The 11964-nt window shown below is 50.4% G+C and overlaps 2 protein-coding genes across 6 annotated transcripts; both read right to left on the reverse strand.

Annotated features, from left to right (window-relative positions):
• Nucleotides 1-4702: 4702 nt before the first annotated feature.
• Nucleotides 4703-7528, reverse strand: C3H17orf49 (chromosome 3 C17orf49 homolog). 5 transcript variants are annotated; one of them, XM_004604906.2, is made up of 6 exons: nucleotides 7326-7528; nucleotides 7047-7141; nucleotides 6356-6457; nucleotides 5521-5711; nucleotides 5202-5306; nucleotides 4703-4955 (listed from the first exon to the last, which is right to left on the reverse strand). In XM_004604906.2, the coding sequence occupies exons 1-6, from the start codon at nucleotides 7344-7346 to the stop codon at nucleotides 4951-4953; spliced, it is 519 nt and encodes a 172-aa protein (XP_004604963.1). In that variant the 5' UTR covers nucleotides 7347-7528; the 3' UTR covers nucleotides 4703-4950. The 5 variants fall into 5 exon arrangements, with proteins under 5 accessions (XP_004604963.1, XP_004604962.1, XP_054988977.1 ...); XM_004604905.2 differs by having other exon boundaries at nucleotides 4703-4959; XM_055133002.1 differs by lacking the exon at nucleotides 5202-5306 and having other exon boundaries at nucleotides 4703-4959.
• Nucleotides 7529-7669: 141 nt separating this feature from the next.
• RNASEK (ribonuclease K) lies at nucleotides 7670-9266 on the reverse strand. Its single transcript, XM_004604908.2, has 3 exons — nucleotides 9075-9266; nucleotides 8388-8464; nucleotides 7670-8043 (listed from the first exon to the last, which is right to left on the reverse strand). The coding sequence occupies exons 1-3, from the start codon at nucleotides 9150-9152 to the stop codon at nucleotides 7902-7904; spliced, it is 297 nt and encodes a 98-aa protein (XP_004604965.1). The 5' UTR covers nucleotides 9153-9266; the 3' UTR covers nucleotides 7670-7901.
• Between the last annotated feature and the right edge of the window lie 2698 nt (nucleotides 9267-11964).

Raw genomic sequence — 11964 nt, forward strand, 5'->3', positions numbered from 1 at the left:
GAGTTGCATGGGGCCTGGGGCCTTCCCTGTCAGATTTGAGGGTCTCTTTATTTGGTGCATAAAAACACTGCTGAGAAACAGGTACCTGGTGTTACTGGGGATTCTGATGTGAAGTGGATTTGGAGATAAGGATCGCTTTGATTACTGACCCATTCGGATATGGGAATTAGACCAGGGAATCAGAATTTCCTGGAATCAGATCCATTTGGGTGTGGGAATTAGACTAGTGAAGACTAGGGAATCAGAATCCCTTTGGAATCAGAATGGAGCTGTTGTGTTATGGTTAATTGTAGGGCTCATGTTTATTATGAGGTGCTGAGACAGTTTGATTGCTCTGGACATTGGGGGCTTGAGGGCCATTCAGATGAAGTGCCAATGGTAAGTTTGAGACCTGGAACGTTTCCCGCCCCTCGCCATTTTATTTTTTTTTTTCTTTTTGGGTCACGCCTGGCGATGCACAGGGGATACTCCTGGCTTTGCACTCAGGAATTACCCCTGGCGGTGCTCAGGGGACCATATGGGATGCTGGGATTTGAACCCGGGTCGGCCGCGTGCAAGGCAAACGCCCTACCCACTGTGTTATTGCTCCAGCCCCAACCCCTCGCCGGTTTTTGTCTGTTTTTGAGTCACACCTGACCTTTCGGTCAGGACTTAACCCTGGCTCTGCACTCAGGGATTAGTGCATGGTGGGCATGGTGTACCATATGGATGGCAGGGATTGAACCCAGGTCTTGCCACATGCAAGGCAAGAGCCTACCTTCTGTAAATCCCCCGGCCCCTAGAACTGATTTTTTTTTCTTTTTGGGTCACACCTGGCGATGCTCAGGGGTTACTCCTGGCTCATCTACTCAGGAATCACTCCTGGTGGTGCTCAGGGGACCATATGGGATGCCGGGAATCGAACCCGGGTCGGCCGCGTGCAAGGCAAATGCCCTACCCGCTGTGCTATCGCTCCAGCCCCCCTAGAACTGATTTTGAAGCTACATTAATTCTGTGGGTTCTGATACCCATAGTCTGGAGATTATGGTACAATCTGGAGATTGTATCTATCCTTGTCATGCTGGAATATTTGGAGAACCTGCCCAGTATCCCTTGAAAGATGAGGATGATGGTTTTATTTTGGGGATTTATAGTCATTTATATATACGGGCAATTTGACTCCAGGTTGTGTAGTCATTTTGGTTTGGGGGCACAGTGTGTTTTGGGCGGGTCAAATGTTTCAAGGTTCAGATTATATTTGGGGATATATGAATCCAATTTGGAGTTTTTGTGTTTTTAAAAATTAATGAAATGAAACATAGTAGAAATTAAGGAGCTAGTATTAGAAATTTAGAAATTTCTGTATCCATGGGTCCTGAAGGGCAAAAAAAACATGTTATATTTGAATGTTGTTGAAACGTACTTTGGAGATAATCCTTTAAATTGATTGCCGAGAAGTTTATGGGGGGGAGGGGAAGAAATAAGGTGAAGGTCCCCAAAGTAGGAAGGATACTAAAGTTCTGGAGTATTCTTTATTCGGGATATTTTGTCACTTTTGGGGAACATTTGATGAAATCAAACAGTGGTCAAAAGATGGTATTAATGAGGAGGTAGGTTATGGTATTGGTTTGGGACATTCTTTCCTTACAGTGCCCTCTTAGGAATCTCTTTAATGAACCCCCAAATAAGTTGAAGGGAGAAATTTGGAAAAAGAGAGGATCTCCTTTCCCCCGCTCTGGCCTGGTTAAATCCAAGGGAGAAAAGATGTTTTGTTTTATACTCTGAATCCCAATTTCTTAGGGGAGCATCCCTCATTTGGGGGAGGTGGGAAAAGTGAGGTGTCTTTTAGGAAAGTTCCACCTTGACCTGTTGGAACTGTGGTGGGGAGAGGTGCTAGGTGCTAGCTTGTGCTAGGGTGCAAGGAGGTGATTCTCCTATCCTTTTTTTCTAAGATTAGAGCCCCAAACAGAAAGCCGGAGAACTGGGAGTGTGGGTGAGATTGGGGGGAGGGGCTCCCCCACCGCAGCGGGGGCTAGGGAATAAGGCTGGCCAGCTCTGCACGCCTGGGTCCCTGCTCTCTCCGCTCTCCTCCCCTCTCTCCCTCCCACCGCCCACCCCCCACCCCCAGGAAAAAAAACCTGCCTGTGCAACAGCGATGGCAGATTCCAGTCCTCCAGGCTTTCCTAAACCACCACGGAGCCCGGGGGCGGGAGGGGGGGAGGGGACGCACGAGCGGGCTTTCCTGTTTCCCTAACACAGGGGCTATGAGTTTGACCTCCTGGCCCCCAGCCCTTCGTGTTGTGCCCCCCGGGTCTGGAAGCCAGGTGTCCTGGACCCTAGCCCCCGAACGGGGGTGGAGGGACTGGGGAGACCGGGAGGAGGAAGGAGGGAGTGACTTCCAAAATTGGCATCGGGACAGAGCAGGGCTGGCGGGAGGCAAGCAAAAGGCAGAATTTTCCTGAAAAAACGGGGGTATCTGAGGACCCCAAATTTGGGGAGCTAGTGCAGGACTGTTCTGCCAACATCCTAGATTTTTTTGGGATTTTTTGGGGGCCCCGGGAACCCTCTAGATGGGGTGAGGAATGTAATGTTGGGGGAATCTGACTGGGGCATTGCAGCTGCCTCTCCCGCCGAGTTGGAGACGGATGGGCTGGGACGAGTTTTGGGGGGTGTCCCCAATTTTAACTGGGAGTCGAGGAACCCCTCCTGAGCTCTCTTGTGGGGGTCCCCCCTCCTTAGGGCACTCCCCACTCTCTGAGCCAGCCAAGAGGAAGGAGGCCAGCGATGCGACTGGGGAGGCTCCTTTCTGCTGCACCCCAAATGTGAGGGATGCACCCCCAATTTTTGCTCCTTTCAAAATAGGGGACCAGGATCTCAGGGGAAAGTAGCTGAGGTAAGTGGGGAGGAAAGTGTCCCCTGTTTTCAGGAGAGACATGGCGGTTGCGGGGAGGTTTCGGAGGTGCTTGCTGGGGTGGGGTTGGGCTTTGTCAAGTCTTGAAAGTGGGGGAATGATTGGTGAGACTTTTTCTTATACTTCTAAACTATAGCCCCCCAGATGGAAACCAAAAGCTGAGTCCAGACGGCCTCCCAGCATCCCCAGCCGTTCGTATAGTTGTTTGATTTCTGTTTCACCCCCACAAAGGCTCTGCCGAGGGTGGGAGCGAGAAGCAGCTGTTCATTTGGGGGGTCTGGAGGGTCCAGTGAGGAGCAGGAAGGCTTAGCAGAGTTCGATGTAGGGAAGATAGGGGTCCTGAGGAAGGGGAGTCTGGCACTCCGAGGGCCTGTAAGATGCTTACACCCATCATCTTTTTGATCATTAAGTTTTGGGGGGTGTGTCAAACGAGGGAGATAGTAAAGGTGGGAGGCTAACTCTTGGGTTCTTGAGAATAGTATTTTGATTTATGAAAGATTTTGGCCCTTGGCTTTTGCTTTGCGGTGGGTGTATTTAAAAAAATTAAGCCCTGGACTAAAGGAAAAGGCTGAGGGAAGGCCTAGGGTGGGGGTGGGGAGAGGCATGTTTGTCTCTGCTTAAACGTGGCTCTCTGGGTTGGGCCCGCCTTTCTGGGCATGGTGGATGAACTGATGGCGGGAGTTAAAGGGGGTGGGCCTTGGGTTCTGGGGACCGTATGGAGGGAGAAGGGTGCTAGCGATTAAATACCAGTTCCCAAGCTTCGGATGGTCTTCTTCTGGGGCCCTGCCCCACCCCTTTTCCTCTGGCCTCCATTTCCTTCTTTTGGCCTCCATCTTGTGGCAGGCCCAAGCCCCAGGGCAACTTCCGGCCCCCCTCTCCCAGTCATGATCCGGCCCCACCACCTCTGGACTGCCAACTCCCAACCCTGCTGTCCTTGGCCTTCAGTCTCTCCTGGCTTTCTCGTTTTTTTTCACCCAGGGCGGGGAGAAACGGATGCTGGAGGCAGAAAGTCCTGGCTCTTGCTGAGTCAGGAGGCTGTACTGGTAACCCACAACCACCCCTATTCCCTCTGCTTCTATCCTCCCACCCTAGGGATGCCGATTTGGGTTCCAAGAGGGAAGATTCTTGTTTCTTGTCTTCTTATACTGAGCGCTCATGCCCCCCACCCCCCCAGCCTCTCTTGCCTTCTCAATTCCTAGCCCTGGTTTATTTTCCCTAACCCTTCTTGGGGCCATGCTTGGCCTCTGAATGTTCTCCATCGCCCTGCTTTTGGTGGTGAGGGGCTTCCTGGCACTCTCTCATGCTCCCGTCCAGTCCTGCTCCCGCTCCAGCAGCACACTGTGGTTTGTACGGCACTGTGGCCACGTCCAAACCACACTGTGGTGTTAGAGCGAGGGTGGGGGAAGGCACCGCTGAGGCTTGATCCTGGGAGTCCACCCTGGAGAAGTGACACACAAAAAATAAAATGTGGTGCTTTTTGACAATTGTTTTGAGAGGCAAGGGAGGAGGGAGAGGGAAAAGTGTGAACAAACTGGGAACACCCTCCCTCAAATCCCCAGAGTATCCTCAGGAATATTGGGTGTCAGAGACCCTGGGGACAAATTCTGCTTACGGAAAGCTAATTTGCCCACAGCCACCCTTGGCTCTAGCAGCACAGAAATATTGGCACTGGGAAGAATCTGCCAATATTAACTGTGCTGCTCCAGGCAGGGTGGTGAGAGCGGCTGAGATAAAGCTGAGCGCCTAGAGGCTAAGCAGAAGATAAATCTCTCCAGGTCCTTGAATAATGCTAGTTAGGCAGAGAGCACCAAGCAGGGAGGGAAATATTTTATTGTTTTCTTTATAAAAATATCCAACGATGGAGGTCAAAGGGGTGTCAGCGGGCAGAAAAGCAGGGTAGATAGTCCCAGAAGTCTTTTGACTTTCTTTCATGCAGGCCTTGGTCAGAGTCCCAGGCGATCCACAGGTCCGGGTGAACAATGACAGGGGTCAGAGATGGATGTTTCAGCAAGAGAGTAGAACAGGATCAGTGGAGGTCATGAGAAGGCCAGAACCCAAAGTCAGGCTGTCTGGAACAGGAAGTAAAATGGGCGGAGATGGAAGGTGCTCCAAGCATGCTCCCCAAAGTCCTTGGCTCCCTACTAACCTAACCCCTCTCCAGAACATCCCCACGGCAATCACTGTGTATGAGAATCACCTTTGCTTCCAAAACCATTGTAGGAGAGAGGAGGTCCCTGCTGAGACCCACCCATCCAAGTGAGTACTTTCTCCCCCACCCTATCAGTCGGTGTGGGAGGAGGGGGACTCCTACCCTGGTCGAAGTTGAGTTTCTTGGCTGGAGGAGTTTCTCCTAGCCCTTCAATATCCACCAGGTCACTGTTGCCGTCGGAGTCGTTCAGAGCACTCACTGTCACATCTGGGAGGGGGGCATAAGCTAGATTCTAGGTTTCCTGACTGTTCCCGAGACTCCCGAAACTGAGCTCTCCTCTCTCCCACCACAACCCTTCCCTGTCTAGGAACCTTCTCTAGGAGAGGAAGAGAGAGTCGTCCTTCTTGGACCCACGCCCAGTTGTCTTATTGCACCTCAGATGGTATTTTAACCCTGTAGGCAGTATCTCCACAGCCCTCACCAGCCTTCTGTTTCTTTATGGGAGGACCCCCGGCATCAGGGACACCGGAGCTGCTGGGTGGAGGGGCAGCTGGAGGAGGTGACAAGACACCAGATGCCACCTTCTTGGGCCCTTTCTTGGGTGACTCAGCTGGAAGTGGGATGCCAGAATCTTCATACACCTTTCTCTTCACAGTGGCCTTTATCTGAGCCCTGAGAAGAACAGAGAGTAGTTTAGGAAAGGAGTCACCAAAGACGCTGAGGGAAGAAGGGAGGAAGGGGCAGGGAAAATGCGTTGCTTTAAAGGAATATTGGGGAACTCTTTCCAAAGAACCTAAGCAAGGGTCCGGATCTTTCGAGAGGGCTCCCTTTTCCCTGAATCTCTGCAATATCTTAGGATGGAAAGTGAAGAGGAGTCCCTGGACCGAATAATGGAAAAGGTCCACGTCTTTAGTCTCTTCTGGGAGAGATGTATGAATGCAGAGGGACACTAGCTAATTCTTGGTGATCTCCTGACACACTGAAACTCCATTTTTAGTATTCTGATCAATTAACTCAGAACCATGATATTTCTGGAAACATTGTAGTGGTATCTCAAAGGCCTATATAATTAGAGAAATAACTTCCATTATCAAATACAATGTTTAGATACTTCACATTCTTGAAAGATCCTGATTACAACAGCGTTTTATTAACTTCTGAGGAATGATGACAATTATATTTTTTTTTCCAGCCCTTAAGGGGAGCAAGAAAATAAGAAAGATATTAAGCTGGAAAGCAGTTCTGAAGAAGGTGGAACAACGGGGATGGAAGAAAGCTGCCCACCCCCCTTTCTCTGACAGTCAACCCTCCCTCACACTGTCCGTTCCTTGATGACACAGCTGATGTGATTAAGATCGTCCCCAAATCGCTTCACAGCAGCCCTCAGCATCTCTATCTCCGTTTCCGTCCACTTGGCACTGTCAGAGGGGAAAGGGGAAAAGGAAAGAGGGAGGAAGAGGGGTGTGGAGCCAGCTCCAGGGCTATGCTGTCCACAGCAACCGCCTCCTCCCGCCAGTCTTTGGGGTCCCTTCCATGGAGGCCCTCCTAAAAGAAAAAAAAATCTCTAAGGTCCCATGGAAACCCCAGGATCCCTCCGCCCCCCAATCCAAAAGCTGCCATGTTAGAACACCTCCCCAAACTAGGAGAAGCTGCTGTAAGCAGTCCGCTGGAACCAATTAATAAGTACAGGTCTTACAAATAGAAGCCCTGAACTTAGTCGGCAGCAATCTGTGGGAATTCCACATGATTTGGGGTTGTATAGTGGTTTGGTAGTGCTGGTGGTCTTTGGTCTCCCGGTTCGCAGCAGAGCAGAGCTGTGAAATGAGTCCAGGTTGTGAGCCTTAACATGTGTTTAATAGGTCATTCAACATTTCTTAACATCTATTCAGTACTGTGCCAGGCACAAGAGAAAACGAACATTTGTCCCTGCTCTACAAAGTGTCAGTGTCTGCGATCGAGTCCAAGCGTCCGCTCCCGGCGCCGACGTGCCAGCCAGGGCTCACATACCCCGCGGGGGAAGAATCTGCCACGGGATGCAGTTGCATGGTCAGCTCCCCAAGCTTCGTGAAGGCGGCGCCCGCCGCAGAGAAGATCTCTCCGACCTGGGGGCGGGGCAGCATTATGGGGGGCCGGAGCGCGATTCCAGCGCCGTCCAGCCCGGAGCCCCTAGCCCCACCCCAGGCTCCTTTCCCGCCCGCCCCCCGCCCGGGGCGGAAGAGTCGGCAGCCAAATTGGGGGAGCCCTCCCGTGGCCGCCAGGGAGCGCTGTCCGCAAGGGATGTCGAACCTTTGTGGACGCTGACGTCATGTCCCCGCGCGCCTCCTCACGGAGAGGCTGCCGCCGCCGCCACCACGAGAGCCGGGACCACGGAGACACCGGCCACCGAACCGCTCCAGCTCCCGCGCAGGAAGTCCCACCCCTCTCCGTATCCGATTGGCTCGAACGCGGCCGATCGCTGCACTCGTTTATGCCGTCTCCGCGCACCAAGGGAAGCGGAGTGGAAGAGACCGCCCCACTTCCGGCCCGGCTTCACTTCACTTCCGCCCAGGGGCCGAGCCTCCCTCCTTGGAGGCGGATCCTCGACCCCCGGAGCCCGACAGCTCCACTCCCGCCGAGCACAGACACGAGTCTTGAGAGCAGTTTCTCTTTATTGGGGTATGGGACATAGAGAGGGGCCTCTTGGATATTGGAACCGACCAGCCCGTTTCCTTTCACTAGGGAGGGTCGCTAGAGACTGGAGAACAAGGTTTTTAATCACTCCCAGTCTGGCAGGAGTGGGTGTAGGCTGCGGACTGAAGAAGAGTCATTAAATAAGGCAGGAGTGGGGATGGGTGCTGGAGAGGAAAAACTGCGACGGTCTGTCTAGCGCACCATGTATTCCTTGCGCTTATTGAGTCGGATCTGGCAGAAGGAGAAGCCTCCGAGGAGGAAGTATAGGCCCGCTGCGATGAAACAGTTGTAGCTCACTTGCTCATAAAGGTTGTATATACTCTGGGGACCATTCCTGGAGATGGGAACCAGGCAGAGAAATGTGAGAAACATAACCAATGTTTACTGAGCACTTACTATGTGCCAAGAACCTCTCTAAACGAGTTTATTTATGTTTAACCTTCATAACTCCCGGAGGATGACAGGTGTTTGCATGGATTTTGCAGAAGGTGGGTGGGTTTATGACAGGTACTAGGTCTTAATTCCAAGAACACCCCTAATTCTGATGAAGGGGGCAATTGTCTCAACATGCCCAAACTGGGGGGTTGGGCATGCACCCACACTAAGCAAATCCCGGTCCCAAGTTCACCTGCCCCCCTCTCCTCCGTCCCCAACATTCCTCCCTCACGTAATACGTACTCAAAATCTTTCTCCGTGGAAGGTACATCCTCAATTAGTACAGCGGAATGGACGTTGAAAAAGATCCCAAGCATTATCTGGAAAAGGGGAAATGGACCGGTTGAATTCAGCACGATCCAGTCAGTATTTAAATTCCTCCCACTTTCAATGTTGCCACAACTGGGTTTGGGAATTACAAGAATGAGCTGGTGACATAGAAACGACCTGACTGGGACAAGGGCAGGGCTAGAGAGCAACCGAGGTACTCAAATTATCTTCCTTTCCAGAGGCGTCACTATCACGGGGTAAGAGAGGAAGGACTGGGGGGTGGGGGGATTGGCACTTCAGAGGTTAGCGTCCTGGGAAACAAGGGCTCTCCACTACCTACACGGGGAATAAGAGCTTCCTTTCTCCACTGCCCTTCATGTAGTTCAAGCATCTTAATCTTGGTCGTCTTCATCTTACCTCTGGGAGAGGGGTCTCCATACTTAAAAAGTCCTATTCCCCTCCAGGATTCAACGCGCCTTCCCCCGTTCTCCACCCAGTCCCAGTCTCCCAGTTTTCAATCCTAGTCTGTTTCCTCCAGCGGTTAAGCGATCCCGTTCCAGCCTGCCTGCTTCTAAAGGCTTGGAGCCTCCCTGCTTTGCAGCCCCACCACCCCAGAATCCCTTGACCCCTTTCGGGTTTCTCGCCGGGCGATCCCCTCACCAACATGATCACTCCCCAGGCGCTGAGGACGATGCCGCAGGCGGCCAGTTTAGGCCCACAGCATAGAAGCGATGCCATGACGATGCCGGGGATCGCCTAGGTGTTGGTGGAATGGACAAACCGTGAGTGGGCCGACTGAAGCTGCACAAGCAAGCAGAAGTACGGGGTTCGCGCGGCGGAAGAGGGAGCGCGGAGGGCGTCAGGGGGCGTGGCCGTGGGACCCAACCATGGGGCGGGGTACGCCGGGAGGAGAACACTGGGCGCCTCCGGCTCCTCTTGGGATTTGGGTGGTAGAGGCGTGGTCCGGGACACAAAAAGCGGCTATAATACATTGTTGATCTATGTATCTGGGTAATGGGGGTAAGGGCCTGCGGCTGCTTGTCCCGTGGCCGCCGGCGCAACCCCCCCCCACCTCTAGCTGGAAATGAAAAGAATCAGGTGTCACGTGACTGACTTAAACCAGTCACGTGATCAGGAACCGGCCGTAACGAGCCAGGGAAAGTGCCTCTTGCTGAGTTGCTGGTAACCTTGGCGATGGGATTTTGGGAGCACAGAATGAAAACCTGAATTTCTCTTTAGGTATCTTAGTTTCAGGTGGTATCCTGTGGTGAGGGATCCGTGAGCGAGACACATTGCTACCGAGAGAGAACATCTTAATCTCTCCTCAGCCGCCCTACTGCCCCCTTTTTAATTTTTTCTTTTGTTATTGTTGCTAGGATTGGATCCGACCCCTTTACATACTGTTTGTATTTTAAAAACGTAATAAAAATTGTGTATTTACTTGGTAATGCAATGGATTTGGTTTAGAGCCGCATAGATGCAAGGCAAGTGCTACTGCTGAGCTATATCTCTGATCCTTCACCCCCACTTTTTTGGTTTGTTTTTGGGCCACTCCCTGCTGTGCTCAGGGGTTACTCCTGGTTCTGCACTCAGGAATCACTCCGGGCGGTGCCCGTGGGACCAAATGGGTGCTGAAGATGAACCCGGGTTGGCTGCGTGCAAGGCACCTAATCGGTACTTTTAAAGTTTGGTAATCTCAGACTGTAAAAGGATATTGGAGGCCCATACCAACGTCAGTCATTCTGTTGTGACTAGAACGCCTAAAAATTACCGTAAAATGTGGATGTTGGAAATTCTTGGGTAACATTTTGTCGTAATAGTTTTGGATATGAAATCCAGGAAAAAATATGGCGAGTAAGAAAAAAATTCAGTGAGGCTGGAGAGATAGTAAAGTGGGTAAGGTCCTTGCCTAGCACGTGACCAACCTGGGTTTGATCACCAGTGTTCTTATGGTCGGTAGTTCTGTCAGGAGTGACTTGTGAATGCAGAGCCAGGAGTAAGCCTCTGCACAACTAGTTGTGATCCAAACACCACCCCCAACCAAGAAAACCAAACCAAACCAGGGAATGCTGAGAGATAGTACATAGACACTTGTAAGCAGCCGTGGCAGTGACCTTGCTTTGAATTTTACCACACCACATGTGGTCATTGGATCACCTTCAGTGTGGCCCAAAAACAAAAAAGGAAAATTCAGGGATGTCATAGTTATTGTGCAAAGATCTAAAGGTTAATGGCCCTCCTAAATGTACCAGAGAAAGGAGTGAGCACACAAATACAGGAAAATGCTTTCCTTACCGTTTATAAAGAAACTGATTATAGTTTTCAGATTAGGGTAGTGTTATAACAAAAAGAATTTTGTTTTTTGGGTTGCACCCTGCAGTGCTCAGGGTTTACTCCAGATTCTGTGTTTAGGGGTCACACCTGATAGTGTGCATGGGACCATATGAGCCCTATGAGATTTGAGCACCAGAGTGTTGGCGCTCACCATGCCTTAATGCAAGACCTTAACCCCTCTTCTACCTCTGACTCTAATATAGGACTTGAAAACATGAATAGATTATCCTCTATTAAAAACTGCGTTCTTCATTGGCTAAGGATGTATTTATAATAATTATTCGGTGAAACGGGTATTTGAGGAACACAGTTTTGCTCTGAGACAACTTGTATTCATTTTAGTGAGGACACTGATCATAATTGAGGGAGCTCAGGTGTAGAATAAAATATCCCATTTATTTTGTAACTGTGCAAGATGGGGAGGGGGAAAGAGTTGTGCAAGAGAACTAGAAAACTGAAACACAGACCATAAGATATTTACAGAACTGAGGAAAGTAGCCTTGAAATGTAAATTTTGTTTTTTATTGAGAATATGGTGGTGGAAACCATTTTTGAGTGACTCTGGGAATATATCTGTGAATAGGAGAAATAGGGGAGGAGGGAAAGTTGCCAGAGGGGAAATTTTTTTAAAGGTAGCTGGAGCAGAAACCAGGCCTTTGAGGCATGTGCTTTGCTACCCAGCTACATCCCTACTCTGGAGACAGGAAGGTTTTTGTTTTTGCTTTTGGGCCACACACAGTGATGCACAGGGCTTACTCCTGGCTCTGCATTCAGGAATCACTCTTGGCCTCACATGGGATGACAAGGATTGAACCTGAATTAGCCATGTGCAATGCAATCAAGGAAAGCTATAGGAAAGCTATTTCTCTGGTGCTGAGTCAGGGCGTTTTAAGTGAACCTTCATGAGGTCTAACTTATGGGCAAAGAGAATTAAATTGAGGCCATTGATATCTGTAAGAAAGTTTTCTCAAGCTTCCTCAGATTTTTCTTTGGATATTTTCGAGGTAGTGTCAGGTCCGTGTGTCTGTGTGCAGGAATGGCACCTAGGGCAAAATCCTGCTGCTATATCCCTCAAAGAAAGTAAGGGCTTAGTTTTTGTGTTACCATTTTTAAATGGTTGGCTAAATCAAGGTTTTGTCACACGTGAAATTCATAGTTCAGTATATAATTTTTATTAGAATATAATGATATTTACATATTGTTGAAACAGCTTTTG

The sequence above is a fragment of the Sorex araneus genome, chromosome 3, assembly GCF_027595985.1.
Source record: "Sorex araneus isolate mSorAra2 chromosome 3, mSorAra2.pri, whole genome shotgun sequence".
Lineage (NCBI taxonomy): Eukaryota > Metazoa > Chordata > Mammalia > Eulipotyphla > Soricidae > Sorex > Sorex araneus.